General features: G+C 36.2%; 1 protein-coding gene across 1 annotated transcript in view; it reads right to left on the bottom strand.

Moving 5' to 3' along the window:
* The window catches only part of LOC129355727 (contactin-associated protein-like 4), an 86,491-nt gene extending 71,869 nt beyond the window's left edge, over window positions 1-14,622 (bottom strand). Inside the window, 1 exon segment of the mRNA XM_055025321.1 lies at window positions 14,449-14,622. Coding sequence (XP_054881296.1) covers window positions 14,449-14,533 — 85 coding nt within the window. The 5' untranslated portion in view covers window positions 14,534-14,622.
* Window positions 14,623-16,759: the final 2,137 nt, after the last annotated feature.

The raw sequence follows: 16,759 nt of genomic DNA, 5'->3' as shown, positions 1-16,759 counted from the left end.
CTCAGAGGAGGGGACTGGCACAGGTGGAGCTAAAACAACTCAAAAAAATATTTAATTAGACCAGAACCGGTCCTGATGACAGCAACACACCAAGCGCTCAGGAGCAAGAAATGAAACAGAGCAACGAATGAGAGGGACTGAGAACATACTGGAGGTTGACAACTGAAAAACGAGCACAAAAATCAGTTAGGAGCTGCAGAAGAATGATTGATTCAATACTCAAAAACTATTTCACTCCTGCTAAGCAGTGCCCGTTGGAAGATTCAACTCTGTATGAATAAATGATGCCTCATCTATCGATTGCAACTTGACTCCGTTTAGCCCACAGCAAGTCAGCAGATTAAAAGAGCGATTCTCGACTGGAACTACATACACTGAAGTAAAGTTGTTTAGTTTCCTGATGTTCACAAATCTACATTGATGAGATTTTTACACAGTCAGTGATGCAGTAGAACTCTGAAGGCTTCCTTATTGACTGAATTAATTTAATTTTGTATATTTAAATAAATATCACACTTCTGTAGTCATTTAAAAACACTTAAATCTGCAGAGTCGCTGACCACTAACTTCAATCAGGCGGGAGAATCTTGTAAAGAATGGCCGACAAAGAGCCAAACAAAATTACAAGCAAATCTTCAACAAGAAAAATACAAAAATCATCAACATGGTCTCTTAATGATAAGGTCTAAAAGTAGAGCAGCAATTTTCAAGAAACTAATACTTCAAAGAATTACAACATTTGATGCCACCAACAGTGGCAGCGAAAGTCTTCCCTCTGCCTACATTTCCCAGAATGCTGTGCTGTTCTGAATCAGTATTCAGTGACATTATTGAAATTTCTATCAGGTGTATTATCTATTGGTATTGTTATTGATTTATTGTCCAGTCCTATCAAATGCATAAAGCAAGATTGTTTATGATTTTATTTTAAAATGTCTGTACATGCATGTTTTAGCTCTCATTTTTTTGTAACAAGCAAGCAAAACATAAAGAAATAAATTAAAAGTGCTGATATATTTATTAAAAACATGAAAAAGAGTTATAATTGCAGAGGCAGGAAAAGTACGGCAGCCTGCCACTTTGCTCTTTTTAAAAGCTTCAGCCAGACCTTGCCTCTGGCAATAGGAGAACCCTGAGACAGACAACATATGGTTTATTAAATGAATGATGAATGATAGGTGGGCTCTCTGAGGAATAAATGGCTGAAGGGAAACTTAATGGATTTGAGTGAACTGTGGGTTATATATTTTTCCTTTCTTTACTCTGTGATTCTTTTTCAAATCCATCTCATGTAAAGCAGTGTTGTTTTCATTCTGGGAGTAATAACAGAGGTAATTTCTTCCTAATGCTATTATTAATATTTTTTATAACAAATCTGTGCATTAATGATGTTTCTTGCAGAATTATAATGTAATGTTTTTATTTCAGTAAGTGGAACATTCAAGACAGAATGATATATTACAAGGGTTTTTTTGTAATCGTTTTAATAATTATGGCTCTTTGCAAACTGAATCTGATAATTTTGTTGTTGTAGAAAATTATAAACTTATTACAAAGACCAATAAAACAGAAATAACCTTTGGAATATTGCTGATTTGACATTTGTCCAACGGTCCCCGTCCACAAGGACAGCACATTCTCTATACATCTTTACTTTCTACAAACAAGGTTTATGTTTTCTTAAGTCTCTGCTGATTATCTGGTTGCATAAATACACACTAAAGAGCTCTGATGGGCTTTTCTTCCCATTGTTTCTGACCATTACAGCAATAAAGCAAGCAGTTAGACTGAAAACACTCAATAATTTACAGCCTCAGCACTAGCAGGCAGAGGCACTGAGTATTAGCATATCCTCAGAGAAACATTATTGTTCCTAACAGGTCAGACGAGTCTAATTCAGGCAGCTGGAACTTGATATTAGTGTATTTTCAAATCTGAAATGCAATATCAAAAGATTTTTCCAAGTACAAACAGAAAGATGCGCTGATGTATTTCATTGGAAAACGTGGATGAACCAATTCAGTCCCTGCTGTGAAGCAATAAAAGCCCAATATTGTCTAAAATTGGTTTTTACTTATTCATAGTTTGAAATTCAGGGTTTCAAAAGGCCAGAGAGAAAGATTACAGAATGCAAGCACCGGCTAAATCCTTGACTAACAGAAAGGTACAACAAATGTAAGACATTTTCTACTAACTTAATTTAAATAAACCTGTATATCTTGATGAGGTGCAAAAAGCCTGAAAACCAAAGCAAGCGCAAGGAGAAATCATTAACATTACAGCTTTACACCAGGCATTATTTAGCATAAGCTAATCCCAACTAAAATTCAAAGTACACCTGTCCTTGAAAGACTCAAGCACCAATTTAATTTTTTATTTTATTCCCCCTAGATATTGTATTTTTATATGTATATTGCAGTTATGTAAGCTAGTTGAGCAAATAATTTTCAGCAAATACTAAACCTGCATTATAAATTGCAGGTACATTGTTAACAGTGATATAAAAATTATTTACTTCCTAAAAGCAAAATCAGGTCTTTTGTAGTTATTCTTCAGGTAAAGAAATATTCTCTTTTGGTAGTAAAATATAAATATATATTAATGCAACTGACATAAAAGCTGTGCTACATGTTAAAACTTTCAGCAATGATTCATTGACTTAATTTACAGCTACTCCCACTGTGCTGCAGCAAAACCCACCTTTAAATAACAATAGCTTTATTAATAGTGCACAAACTCCATGAGGAAATTAGGTTTTGTTGATCAATAACAATGTTTACTAGACTTGTACACATTTCTCTGTTTGCCCCTCCAGGCTCCACAAAAGAACAACAAAATGAAAACAAGTCTGATGTATTTACAGGAAAAAAATAGCAACTATAATTGAAATGTAATCAAGAAAACAAACTGAACAGCCAAGCAAATAATTTGTAAAATCAATCTTTGGCCAATGATGTTTTTGCTTTAATCACAGTTAAGAAAACAGCAAATTATCACCAACAGGAAGAAGAAAAACACAATTAGTCACAGGACATGAAAAATTTCTGAGGGAACAATTAAAGTCAGCTGGTGAACGAAGAAACATGCTTTAAGATGCTTTTTAGCCGCTTACGTAAACAAAATGTTGTCAATTCATAATTTCTGCAAAAACATCTGGAAAAATAACAAATCTCTCAAGCATTGGATTATAAAATCAGATTAGAACTGAAAATCTCTAGAAACCAAATTTAAAATGGCCGCCAGTCGAGTGCATGCTGTAATAAATGCTGATTTTTGCTCTCTAACATGTTCTTACATTTCAAGGGTATTTCAAACAGAAGAAAGTTAAATCAATAATCAATCCATTTACTAATCCATGATCCTCTCCCTCATCCAAAATCATGTTGCAAAGACTGAAAAAAATCCCAGAAACGAAAAGAAAAACATTAGTGCCTGTGATACTTTCCAGCTTCTAAAGGTGGATCCCAGGACATACCTGGGCTGGAAGGGAAATGATCCCTAAGCAAGTTGCAGGTGAGCCCAGGGTGTTTTTTCATTGGGATTTCCCAGAAACCTGCAACATGAGGCATCCAAATCAGAGAACCGATATCTTCCCACTGAGGCGTCCTGAACATTGTTTCTTTAATTACCCAAAACCTTTTTATCTGCCTACATCACTTCTTGTTTGCGTTTTCACATAGATTACGACCCTGCAGCTCCTCCTGCTGCAGTGGTGCAACCGCGATCTGGGAAAAGCATTTTACTGACATTATGGGTAAAAAGCCACAGACCGACACTCCCAACTGTCTGGAAAACTATTATTAAAGAGGATTTTAAATTAACTGAAGCTGACATTTTGATATTTCATTGCTTGTTTTATAGGAGTGGTAACGTTACGGAGCGTCATATTTCTCTCAACTGTTGAACTTTAATACTCCATCCAGACCTTTAAGGTCCACAAACCAACAGTTTTTAGGGACTTCCAGGGGCCTTGCACTGCAAAAACATGAAGTCTAACAAACTATTTTGGTTTAGTTACTAGATCAAATAACTTGAAATAAAATAAAACTAACTACAAGTAATTTTCAGCAAGGTATAGGAGCTTGTTTTAAGTCACTGTATTAGCTATAAGCGAAATAATCTGCTAATGTATTTTCATTCATTTCATTAATTTTCCCCAAAGTGCTGCAGAGAATAAATTAAAAATATAAAGGGGTTTATGAACATTTTTAATGACAATGTCACTTATATTTCGTACTTTTTCATCAACATCAAGGACTTAAAACAAACTCACATCTTGCTGAGAAGTTTTTTGTAAGTTTACTTTGATTTATTTCAAGTGTACTAAGACATTAGCATTAAAACTAGACCAAAAATACTTGGTAAGATTCTTTCAAGTTCTGTTTGTACAGGCTATTTTTAGCTTTCAGTGTGGAAATTCTCATAATTAATTGATATATTGTTTTACCTTTTTTTCTTTTTACTGTTTATGCAGCTAATAATTTTTACCTTGAGTATCTCTTTGATCAACTACGCCTGTTTTAAATGCACTATAGAAATAAACCTTGGCTTAAATTTGCTTACTAGTCTGAGATTTCTAGGAACAGCAGCCAAACATGCATATGAAGGAGCAGCCACTGCTGCAGCATGTCTGCTCCATTCGAGCTTAAAATCAGTAAATCACCACCAAACCTGGGCAGATGTAATTGCTTTATATCTGCAGCTCAGCATATAATCTGTTAAATATTTCTACTTTGCCTGTTCAAATCTCTCCTTGATTAGAAAGTTACTTTATCCCTCTTCACAGCAGCTGAACACATATTCTCCATTTAATTGCAAATAGATTTTAATTAAGGATGAATTATTTTATTATTTATTTGAATGCAAACTGCATTTGGTTCTGTTTAAATGTATGGTAGCATCAAAAAAATCACAATTCCTGTTTATTTTTTTGGATTTAGCATAAAATGTCAACTGCAGGGGAGTATAAAATGGGAGATTACTGAATATAAAATGTAATGACTTGTTGAACAGCAACAAATATTTAAGATCTTCCTTCTGCAGCACCACCTTTAGTTCAGGGTCCATCCAAAACGTTTAGAGACATTTCTAGACTAACGTCTCTCAGGCCAGCAGAATGTTGGAGCAGCAGTTCTGATTTGTTCATCATTTTGAGTTTAGTTTTTCTGAATTGAGGCAATGCTTATGGGACAATTATTTGCTGCAGTTTGAAAGAGTTTTGTTTTTACTGGCATAAACAGTTGCCATGCCTGTTGGAAAAAGCAGTTAATTTATTGTACAATAAATTTAAATGAGCTTTGTAATTTGCATTCCGATTGCAGAGACTTATGTAGGTTTTTATTTCCATCTTATTTGTTGTTTTTGTTTATTGTGTTTTATTTTGAATAGTTAAAATATTGTCCAGCCCCAGAGTTAAGATTCCTTTACAAAATTAGTCTGTTGGTATCTGAGAGGGAAAACTTGCATTATTATGCAATTGTCAATTTGCATAATAATGCATTAAAAATTGTCTCAAAACAACAATATTATCATTTATCGCAATCATTACAGGGAGACTTAATCATGACAGGCCTAACAGTCAGATTGTCATAAAACAGCAGTCTTCAGTCAGAGGTCTTTTCAGATTCGCTGCAAGACTGACTGCTACTGGAGATCCGTCCTGCTCCCAGCCTCACCATCCACATCAATTCTTTGAAAACACTTGAATTATACGAGCTACAACAGTTAATTTCCCTTTGGCATAAATACAGTATTTTTAAATCTGAATTAAATTTTCTGGTGCTTACTTCTGTTCTGCTAGATTTGACTCTGGTTCTGTAGAGGGAATGATGGCGGGGAGACAAATGGTCCCAATAGTTGAGTTCAGTTAAACTTTATTGTCCCCAAAGGGCAATTTGCTGCACAGTCAGCAGTCACTCACATAAAAAACATCCAACAACCTCATCAACAACAATCTTTCAGCACAGAGAGGGAAGTCAGTAAAGTCCTCTTGTGCAGTGATTTATCAGTCTGACAGCAGTGGCATTGAAAGATTTCCTTCGCCCATCGGTTTTACAGTGCGTCACTCTGTATCTCCGTCCTGAGGACAAAGGTTGAAACTCAACTCATGATTTGGTGAAAATTAAAAAATGAAAATTCTCCAAGACCCCGAAGTAAAATACCAGGGAAACTGAAAAGAGCGATTCCCCTTTTCAAAGGAGCTAATTATGACCTACACTGTAAAAGATTTCAAGATGGTTTAACTTGAAAATTAAAGTCCAAATGCTGCATTGAAAATGCAGTTTAAGTCAACAAGAAGATTGCAATGCTTTTAACTCAGAAATTAAAGTTCATGAAGTTGATTTAACAACAAGAGATAGGTTGTCTAAGCATTGTTAGTTTTTACTCAGTGCTGCAATTTGCAATAATTATTTCACAATAAAAGCTGCCATCACCCAGTTGCAGATCATACACTTCTCTATTACTTCACTCACAATATCAAGTTAAAATAATTACTCACTTTATTTGAGAAAAATAATTGCATTAACAGAATTTCTGATCTGATAATAAATTTTATTAAACAACATTTAGTGTAAACAGGACATTATCCTGAAGATTTACAAACTGTCAGTTGCATAGAAATAAACATTTGCTTTAGTAACACACAAGTCAGATCAATGTAACACAATTCAAACTCAGGATACAAAAATATGCCGCTAAGCACTCTGGGAAATATTTCCCTGTCTTTTTCTTCTTTCCGTTTTAGTGCTAACCTAAAAACTCTTGGATGAATGACAAAAGTAATAAAAAGTTAGCACAACTTACTGCTGCTGTAAGTTAATCTTTCACAAACTCACACATTTGGGTTCAAAATTTAAAACTTGCTTAATGTTTCCCCCCCCAAAAAAGAAAGAAAACGACAAATCCAAATCAATTAAAAAGTCTTTTCCAGTTCTACATTACATTGAGTAGGTGGAGAGCAGCTGAAATCCTGCCAAAATAAATTTGTTCAACATATGGGATTAAGAAGTTTTCAGGAGTCATCAGTTACTTTCTGCAGTCGTCCTGACTTCACAGCAAAACTTTATATAGCTGAGTTGTGAGGAAACAAGGTACAAGTCAGCAAAATAACACAGCAGTGCCTCCAATCCTTCAGACTCATGCATCCGCCCATTTATCTAGTTTAACCACTTAACGGCACGCCTGGCAAAGACGAGCAAAAATAACCACGAAAATGAGCAGCAGCATGGCCTCTAATTCCTATTGAACGATGAAGAAATTTATTTTTTTTTTTTAGATGATCAGAGTGAAGAGGAACATTTAGGTAACAGTTAATCAATTCCAGAAAAGAAATGCAACAATATTTTGATGCTATCCACATGCCAACTAATTATTTAAATGCTATTTCGATCCTTAGACCTCCATCTCCTGCAGAGCTCTTGTTCCTCAGATCCCACTAAACATCCTGGATTTTTAGATATTTACCAAAACCAAAATATGAGGGGAATTCCAGAAAACAGAGCATATTAACACCAAACATGAAACAAGAGCAACAATTAAACCTGGGATTATTTTAAAATATATCCAAATTAGAAAAATATTGAACACAATTAAAAAGGGGAAATATTGTGCAAAATTCACATCTTGCATATTTTTGTACTTTCATTTGAGTCTCTCCTGCTTCTAAAACCAGCCCACATGTTTAAAAAGAGGGGATAAAAAACATTTACGTAATGTTTATTGGTGTCTAGTAAATGAGCCATTTCAAAAACCTCCTGAATGTAACGTCACAAATCAGCAAGCACTGCCCTCACCTAGCAACTCAAGCGGAGCTCCAGCAAGTTTGGTCAGCTGCTTTTACCTCTGCTGGAAAAGGTAAGTGTTTTGTTGTTGACGTACCGTCCATAAACCACTTCCTGCATCCTTGTTGATTGTGCAGGAGGTTCTGCTTCTGCTTTTCAAAGATATGCGGATGTGTAATTGCATATTTGTTTGCAGCCATTTTCAGGTGCGAGTGTAAACATGAGTTGGGGGGGCGTGGCCATCATTTAAATCCATTTGGATTTAAAGTGACAGACGCCTTAAAGTAGGTCATTCTGACAGGAGCTGAAAATACTGATAAAACTAAAATCTCATTGATTTCGTTCAAAAAAGGCTGTGAACATGTTTTGTATAGCCCATGAATCTATTTTAATCTGCTCAAGGAACTTATCTAGGCTATCTTTAAGAGGAAATATGAAGCCCAGATATAATAGCATAATTAAAAAATCCTGGCACAACAATAGGTTAAAATATTTCGAAACCATAATGTGAAACCACACGTCCTATTTTTCAACAAACCCAGAATAGCAGGGTGTAGCAAATTACTTTCATAGCAATAAAAATGATACAATCCATGAAAATACAAAGTTTTTATTATACATTTTCTGCTGCATAGCTACAAAACCTTGCAAACCATTTTTACAACTTAACCATTCTAAAAGATTTATCAGTTTCACCACTTCTACTGTTTTTTTGTAGGTCAGACTATCTGCACAGGATTTATTTAACCACTTCTAGGTCACACATCACCGGTTTTTGAGCTGACGCTTTTACTGTGAAGGTAAGATCTCTGCACTGCAAATGTAGGGGCAGCAAGTATAACCACTTCAACGATGCTGCAGCTCTGCAAAACTTGCTTTAAAAGCAAAGTTGCTGTTTCTCCAAGTTTTCATTTTAAATGCACAGATAGTTTTTTTTCTTAAGAAATAAAAGTAGTTTCCTTTCCATTGTACCGTCAGAGTTGAACTACTGGTTTTATTATTAAATCAGAAAAAATATGAAAGCATGTGAAATATATCAATTAAAAAAATATTTTAATATTTTTAATCGCTTTTTACTTCTTTTATTGAGCTTGGACAAACCATACAGAACATCCAAGTGCACCAACAATACTCTCATAGTTTTAATGAAAAATACAAATCTAAAAAGTTTCTTTCGGGTCTTTAGTGCAGTTTTACACTCCACATGCTGAGTATTTCTGAGGAGCCAAATATTTAACTCACTTTCTGATCCTTTTTTTTTTTTTGCTAAAAACCAGCCTCTCCTTCTCAATTTCTTCCCTGCAAAAATTAGACTGACAAATACTCTCCATGATTTGTCCTCTATTTCCATGAATGACAAAAACACGTCTTAGGGACGTTTCTGTTGAAACCAATGTCTCTGTCCTCTAATGAATAATATCACTGGAATCATACTAATATATCTCTTTTATTCTCTCTATACTTGCTTTTCTTATTCTCCATCTGGCCACCAGTCGTCTTCAAACTCTCCTGTCTGACTCTGACGTCCATCTATTAACCTACAGGTGTTCACAGACTTTTCTAAAAATAGGTAATATTTATCATTTTACCAATGAAGTTGGTGACTTTGTGTTTTAGCGTATTAGATTGATGCTTAATTTAGCTAACTTGTAGCTGTTTGAACAAATATGGTCATCCTGAAACAGCCTGTGTGATTCTAACACTGTAAAATTTCAAGACAGAATAAAATGCAGTTTCTGGTGGAGGATTAATTAGGACACTCACACATTCATTCAAACTTGCATCAACTCAAGTATACATGATGAGAACATGATTAATCTGCATTTTGAGGGAGATTTAAACATTTATTATGTTGCTCCTATCTTTCTGGAATAATGTTCTTTAGACATTATTATAAAACAGAAAAGGAACCCTAACCTACAACCAAAACCAGGATTAAGATGGGATGTGATGAATTTAATCAATCTAAAAAATATTTTATGATCAAAAATGTGACCGGTATTTCATAGGACACTAAAAATATAAATGGAGGATTAATGTTTTAAATAAACTAAATCTGTTTCTACGTACATTGTATATAGAAAGAGATTGCTGATTATCAACAGAAACATTTTTACTGACATTGTAACAGTTTTAAAGTTCCTGACCTGCTTTTTGTCCTCTGGTATCTTAACAGTTTATATTTAGTTCTGAGCTTCATGAGTTTGGAAAGCCTCATTGCCATCACCCTCATGTTTGCTGCCAACACAGATTCTCTGTCAGACTCAAGTTGACCAAAATGTTAACATACTTTCTAGTTCGCAGAAACATTTCTGGACAAAATAAATGATTTCTTTAAATTTAAGTGTAACAGAAATGTGTTAATTTTAGGCTTCTCTATATAATTGTACACAAAACAAAACAATCCACTGAAACCTGTACACTTGACTTTTGTTTCAATAAATCTCCTTAAGTCGTTGAGCAATCATTCCACTTTTTAAACAAACCATTAAATCCATTTACATGTTGATATGTGTTCCTCCTTTTGATCAGAGTTGCATTTTAAAGAAATGTTGTTGCAGCAGACGCTGATGAAGCTTAAATTTCTCCTTTTTCGTCATCAGCCTAATCAAAAATCTGCTCTAATATTCTTTTTTTCTGTACATTGAAATAAGAAGTTTCTCAACACTCAAAGACTCCATCAGACTGTAAATATCAAAAGGTAATTACATGCACAGTGGCTTTGAAGCCCTGGAGGCGGATGTGTCAGAGAGCAACCTTCCTGAAATTTATCGCTTTAAAACGCACTTCAGTCTTCTAACGCGCCACCATCTGTGGCTCTTAAAATATGGATTTCTACTGTGTTGCCATTTAGCAACAATAATGAACACTGAACTGTCTTTCAGGACGACAGAGATGTGAGCTTAGCTCTGAAATCTGCAGCTGGGCTTCATTCCCTTTTGCAGCCTTGTTTTATTGTGCTGCTGAGGTCTATGATCCTTGCAGGATGAATCTGCCGCTGCGACACAAAAAGGGAGGCAAAAAAAAGTCCCTGTGACAATTTAAAGCTGGTCCAAAATACACAAAGATAGACCTAAACTATCAGGATTTAAATGCTGCTGCAGCTTGACAGAAAGGGAGAAACAAATCTAAAATCTGAGAATTGATTTTAGAAAACCAACCACAACGAAAAAAAGCAGCAGGAAGGATTGTAGAGAGGGAGGTATGAAGATGAACAGTAGTAAAGAGGAACATGACAGCTCCTCTCTCTGATATACAGATGCAGCAGGGGAGCGGAGGGACAAAGGGACGGCAAACCTCGAGAGAGGAACAGGGAAGGAGAAAATAAAACCAAGGGATATGTGTTGATGACCGAATGGGAACTGGCAACAGGACCAGCAGGACAGAGAAAAATCAGCATCGAACAGAGAGAGGAGTTGGTTGTGGGCAGGAGGGGGTATAAGGGGGAGTTAAAGGCTCGTCTGAGTCAGAAGCAGCAGGAGGAGAGAAGAAACAACTGAAGCACAGAAACAGCAGGAGGTAAACAGACAGAGAGCAAAAAGATTCACAAATCCATCTGGAAACTAGTTTCTTGTGGGAAATGACATCAACCAGAAGATGTCTCCCTTCATCTCTTTCTCTGTTTCATTTGATTTACGCAGGGAACAATTAGTTTTTAAATTATAGAAAGTTGGCCTATTATGTTTCCTTGAACAGGTCAGGATAGCTCTGTGGTCTATACAAAACTATTTTTTTTACAAAATCATTCTTTGATAAGGTTTTAGCCTGATTAGTTTTGATTATTTGGAACATTTTTTTATGGCCTCCTATCACTTTAAATCCAAACATGCTGCTGGCCACGCCTCAAACTCAGTGTTTACACTTGCATATGAAAATGGCTGCAAACAGATGCACAATCATGCAACCGTACATCTTTGAAAAGCAGAAGTAGAGCATTCTGCAAAACCAATAAGAATGCGGGAAGAGGCTTCTGGATGGTAAGTCAAGAATAAACCACTTGATTTTTTTCTGTGCACATACAGCAGAAAAACCGTTGTATGTGCGGCTGACCAAACAGCCGCACATACATCCTGTTTGGTCAGCCGCACTAGCAATCCTAGTAGAGTGTCAATAGGTTGCTAACAAAAAAGTGTGAATTTTGCACGATTGGTCGGCCCCCTTTAAAACATTTTCTGTCACCACTATTCTTGCGTTGCAGCAAGAAAATCCTGAGTTTCTGGTTCCTCCCACAGAAACGAACAATCAACTCTTAGGTTGATTGTTCGCTTTAGATTGCTATCAGGGATGAATGCATCCTTTTTTGCCTCAAGTTAATGACGTAAAAGTCAAATAAGATGCAACATGGCGGTTCACACTTCTTTGATAATCAGATATGTAGCCACGTTTGTCCCACATATGGAAGTGGCGCAAGCCTCGTTTTGTCACATTATAACCAGAAAGTAAAATATTTTTTATTGGATAAGTGAACACAGAAGACAGGCAAGACATGGAAAGAGTTTGGGAAAACTGCAAACTAATAAAAGAAAAAAAACATCATCCAGAAAAGAAGCCAAGACATGCAGAGTCGGGTATGGGAAACTGTACAAAGTGGTTAAGTTTGTGTTTATTTACCACTTATCCCTTGAATATCTTTCTGATTTATTTGATATTTTTATAGTTGGTCATTTTTTCACTTAAACGTTGCTCTGAGCATATGTTGTTTGTTTTAGGTTAACACTACAAAACCATCATGCTTTTGTCATAAAGGTGCATTTCTAGTAAATTATCAGTTTATATTTTACTCACCATTTTTTGTCCCTTTTGAGGCTCCAGCCTGAATGGGCGGAGCCAGCCCAGCATTTCCTGCTGAGGTTTCTGATGTCACTGACTGCATCAACCAAATGAAGGGTTTTCTTTTCTGTATTATATTGTTTGTTTTCTTCAAAGTAACCTGTTGAGTTGCCCTCTACTAAATGTTTTAGTTTGCAAACCGTTTATCTTTGTAGATGAATTTGCAAAATAGATTAATAATCATATTCCTGTTTCTTTGTTTAGATTTTGTTGTTTGGTTTGACCTCTTCTTTCATGTTATGGTCTAATAAAATGCAGGTGTGTTGACATTTTTGTATAAAATCTGTAAGATTTTGGCTACTTGATATTAAATTAAGTAGCCAGAGATGTTAAATAATAAATGACACTACCTCATTTCATATAGCAGGGGTCTTCAACCTGCGGCTCTGGAGCTGCAAGTGGCTCTTTGGTTCTTCCACGATGGCTTAGATGATAAAGAAGCAACTTTTTCTATCTATGGATGCAATAACAACAACATTGTATTTGCTAAAAAACATGATATCTTTCTCACCATGAAGTTGGAATATCTGTGTTTTTGGGGGGGGGTTTTGTTTTGTTCTTTGACATAATTATCCACAAATATCAACATCCTATAGTCTATTTGCAAAGGTTTTATGTTGGTTTCTTTTTTCATTTTAAGACCTTGGACTAGAAGTAAAATGTTGGCTTTTTGAAAAAAAAACACCAAATCTTTTGGATATTCATCAAAAATTGAAAGGTCAGGTAGCATGCAGCACTAAATGAGTTTTTTTGTTTGTTTGTTTGTTTCAGAAAGAGTAAAAATGGTTCTTTGAACTGTAAAGGTTGCAGACTTCTGTTCTAGAATGAACAGGAGCAAAATCCTGAAAGCAAACCTAACAAAGGAGGCAAAAGAGATGACACTGCGTTGGAAATTTGACTTTCAGGACAATGCAAGAAACATAGAGCCAGAGCTACTGAGCGTAAGATTAAAGTACATGTCTGAAAATGGCCCAGTCAAAGTCCTAAGACCAGGCCTAAATCCAACTGAAAAACTGCAAGTGGCAAGATTTGGAAATAAATCTTAAAAGTCATAAGGAAGAGAAAAATAAAAGATTCAATCTCTAGAGGAGCAAAGCGTGTGAAAACAAACCCCATTCTTTGAATCGCTACAAAATATTGATTTAATAGGGCTGAATATATTCACAAAACACACCTTTCAGGTTCATTTTTGTAAACAGAGAAGTAAATTGTCTCTCCTTTTCTCTGCATGTCACAATTTACTTCTTCTGTTTATCCCGTAGTATGCGTTCTGTGAGCCTTGCTCCTTCAAATCAGAGAAACCTGACAGCAGCAGGAATACCTCTGCATTTTCATGGCATGCTGAACAGAGAAAGTTAACTGAATGAGACCATCTCGCCTCCTTCCCTTAAACATTTCCCACAGCGAGGCAGGACGCTTAAAACGCTAAAAACGCTGCGCTCTGCAGCAACACAGCGCCCAAACACAGCGCTGTACTATTGGCGTGCATGAGAATAAACCAACCACCACACTCTGCAAGTGAGGCTTAAACATACCTGGAAACCTCTGCTACTAGAACAACACTTCTAAAGCTTAGGATTTTTTTTTCTTTACGCACAAAGTGCAACAAACTGCGCTTCTCTTAGTGACTAATTAACAGGCGCGCAAAATGTTGCTGCACATTTCAGAATTGAGCTCCAGCGCATGCATTTCAAACAACTATTTGTAAGCTGTTTGCACTTCAAAACGCTCATGATTCAAGTCGAGGAGGAACTAATAACCTCCACTCAACGCCTGGATGCGCAATCTCCTCCGGGAAGGGAAAAGTAGTCAAAAGAAAAGCGCACATCTGCCTCACCTTCTGCGGTTGTCCCGAACAAGCCAAGAAGGAGAAGAAGCCAGGCAACCCGAGGAATAATCCCAGCGACTCTTTTAGACTCCATATCCCTGGTAGAAGGGGGGAAACCCGGAGGCTGCTGAGCGTCAGAGCCTGCTTTCTGCCGCTGGAGGAGAGAAACACGCACGACCTCTGTTCTCCTGCTCCGAAAAGGATCTGCTCCAACCCGACGGAGGGAGGAGAGGAAATGCTGATGGAGAGGCAGGAGGAGAAGGTGGAGGGCTTGGCTTTGCGAGTTGCACCGGAATGTGCTCAGAAATGGGAGGAATTTTTGGCGAGTAGCTGGAAGGCTGTGGAGATTTTGCGAAACAATAATAACAATTTAATGTCTGTTCCTATAAGTGAGACAGTTGGGCTGTGGGGTCATTGATAGAAAAAGAGGAGGAGAAAAAATACTTGACACCTGGACATTTCTGAGCATCAAGAGTCGAAAATTTGCTTGGAAAACCTCATAAATTTTGAGATTCATCTCAGAACTCTTCCACAAGAAACATGGAAATTCCTGAGTTCAAAATGTTCATGTTTTTAAATTGGGCTGCATGGTTTACTTGGATTCTTTGAACACGGTGAGCTGGAAAAAAATCACATATGGAGAGTTTTTTTAAAAGTGTTCATAGGAAATAGTACCGAAATAGTTGTAATTGTGTGGCATAAAAGCAAAAAACATACATGTCTTTATAAGCTGGTTCATTTATTTTGAAATGTCTGAAATCTGACATCATTGATGATTAACAGTCATTGGTTAACAGTAGTTGTTTTGTAAAACAGAAATCCAAGTGCAGCTTTGATTTAAAAGGACAAAGGCGTCACAGAAAAGCTTCATTTTGAAGATTTTAAGATGAGTTTCAACAGAGGTTTAGTTTTTTTTTTTTAGTGTTGGGCTGGAAACCGCCATCCCTGCTCCTCGTTTTTAAATACAGCTCTCCTTTTTCTCCGATTCTCTTGTCTTTTACCCCAGGCATTCTTCTTCAGTTGTATCAGCTTATTCTTGGTCCCACTTGTCATCACTTACTGGTTTCCACCCAAACAGCTCCTGCCAGCTGTCATGGCGGCTTTTCTCTTGATCTTCCACAATGGTGCCTTCATGTTTCAGTTATAAGTTCTTTAACTTCAGTTTGGTTATTTCTGCCGTCAAATACGACAAAGGACAGAGCTGTTATTAATTAGACTTAAACAGTTTATTGTTGTATGAATTTCTGTTCCTCTTTTTCCTTCAAGTCAAGATTTCAGATGTTTTATCGTCTGAAAGGAAAATTGTTTTTGATGAATTGAACAAGTTTCATATTTTTTTCTTTTAAGAGTTCATTAGTAAAAGTTTTAATTTTTTCCTTTTCTTTGTTGCAAGGAAGTGAGCACACATCACGTGTCATATTCATATTAGAAAACTTTCTTTTTTAGATATTCCTAAAAGATATTTAAAAAAAATAGATAAAGCTTTGCAACGACTGATAGCTGCATTTCTAGAAACCATGTAGTCATCCTTGTTTGTTCTGGATCTTTTTATATCAAAAATCACATTTTCAAATTACTTTATTTTTTAAAAAAAGAGTAAAGATTGATTGGGATTTGACATCTGATGACTTTTAAAGATTTTAACTGAGATATGAAACACTCCGTTTATTTTTGGCTAGGAAAAAGCAAGACGGTAAAAACTTCAGATGAAGAGTTTATTCTTTTCCTGAAAGAAAAGCGTGTTATACCAAATAAGGAACCAGGTATAGCATTGCCAATTTGCTGCATTCATTATTCTGTGTGTAGGTTGCTTGTTTCTCCACATTAATGAGAAACTATGTGGACTCACCAGCTTGAGTGTCTCCCACTTCCACTTGTTCAGTCTTTTGTTTCTTCACAATTTCTACAGTTGTGTACCTTAAAACATTTCCTCAGTCTTACATGCATGGCTGAGAAAAGTCCAACAGATGTTTCATTAATTATGGCAGAAAATGAGATGGAAAAGAGCAAAGACAATCTCCTACCGAGATGAAGGAAAACATAAATGAGCCTTTCTTTGACGATGTAAGTACACTGAACAGCGTTAGTTAATTGACCATTGTTACAAAACACCACTCACTGAAAAGTCAGCCACAGATTCTTTCAATCACCGCAGATTTTCCATCAAGCAAGAAACGCAACACGCTGAAAGGATTTAAACCCTAAAGGAGATGCACAAGTGTGCTGCCATGCCTCTCATTGGCTGAGGATCCATGTCTGTTTATAAAATACATGGATTTAGTTTGTGGCAAATATGAGTGGCAGTATTCCATTAGAAATC

The sequence above is a fragment of the Poeciliopsis prolifica genome, unplaced genomic scaffold (genome assembly GCF_027474105.1).
Source record: "Poeciliopsis prolifica strain line A6 unplaced genomic scaffold, Auburn_PproV2 SCAFFOLD143, whole genome shotgun sequence".
NCBI lineage: Eukaryota > Metazoa > Chordata > Actinopteri > Cyprinodontiformes > Poeciliidae > Poeciliopsis > Poeciliopsis prolifica.
The sequence above is the reverse complement of the archived record's forward strand: the minus strand, read 5'-3'. Positions and strand labels throughout refer to the sequence as shown.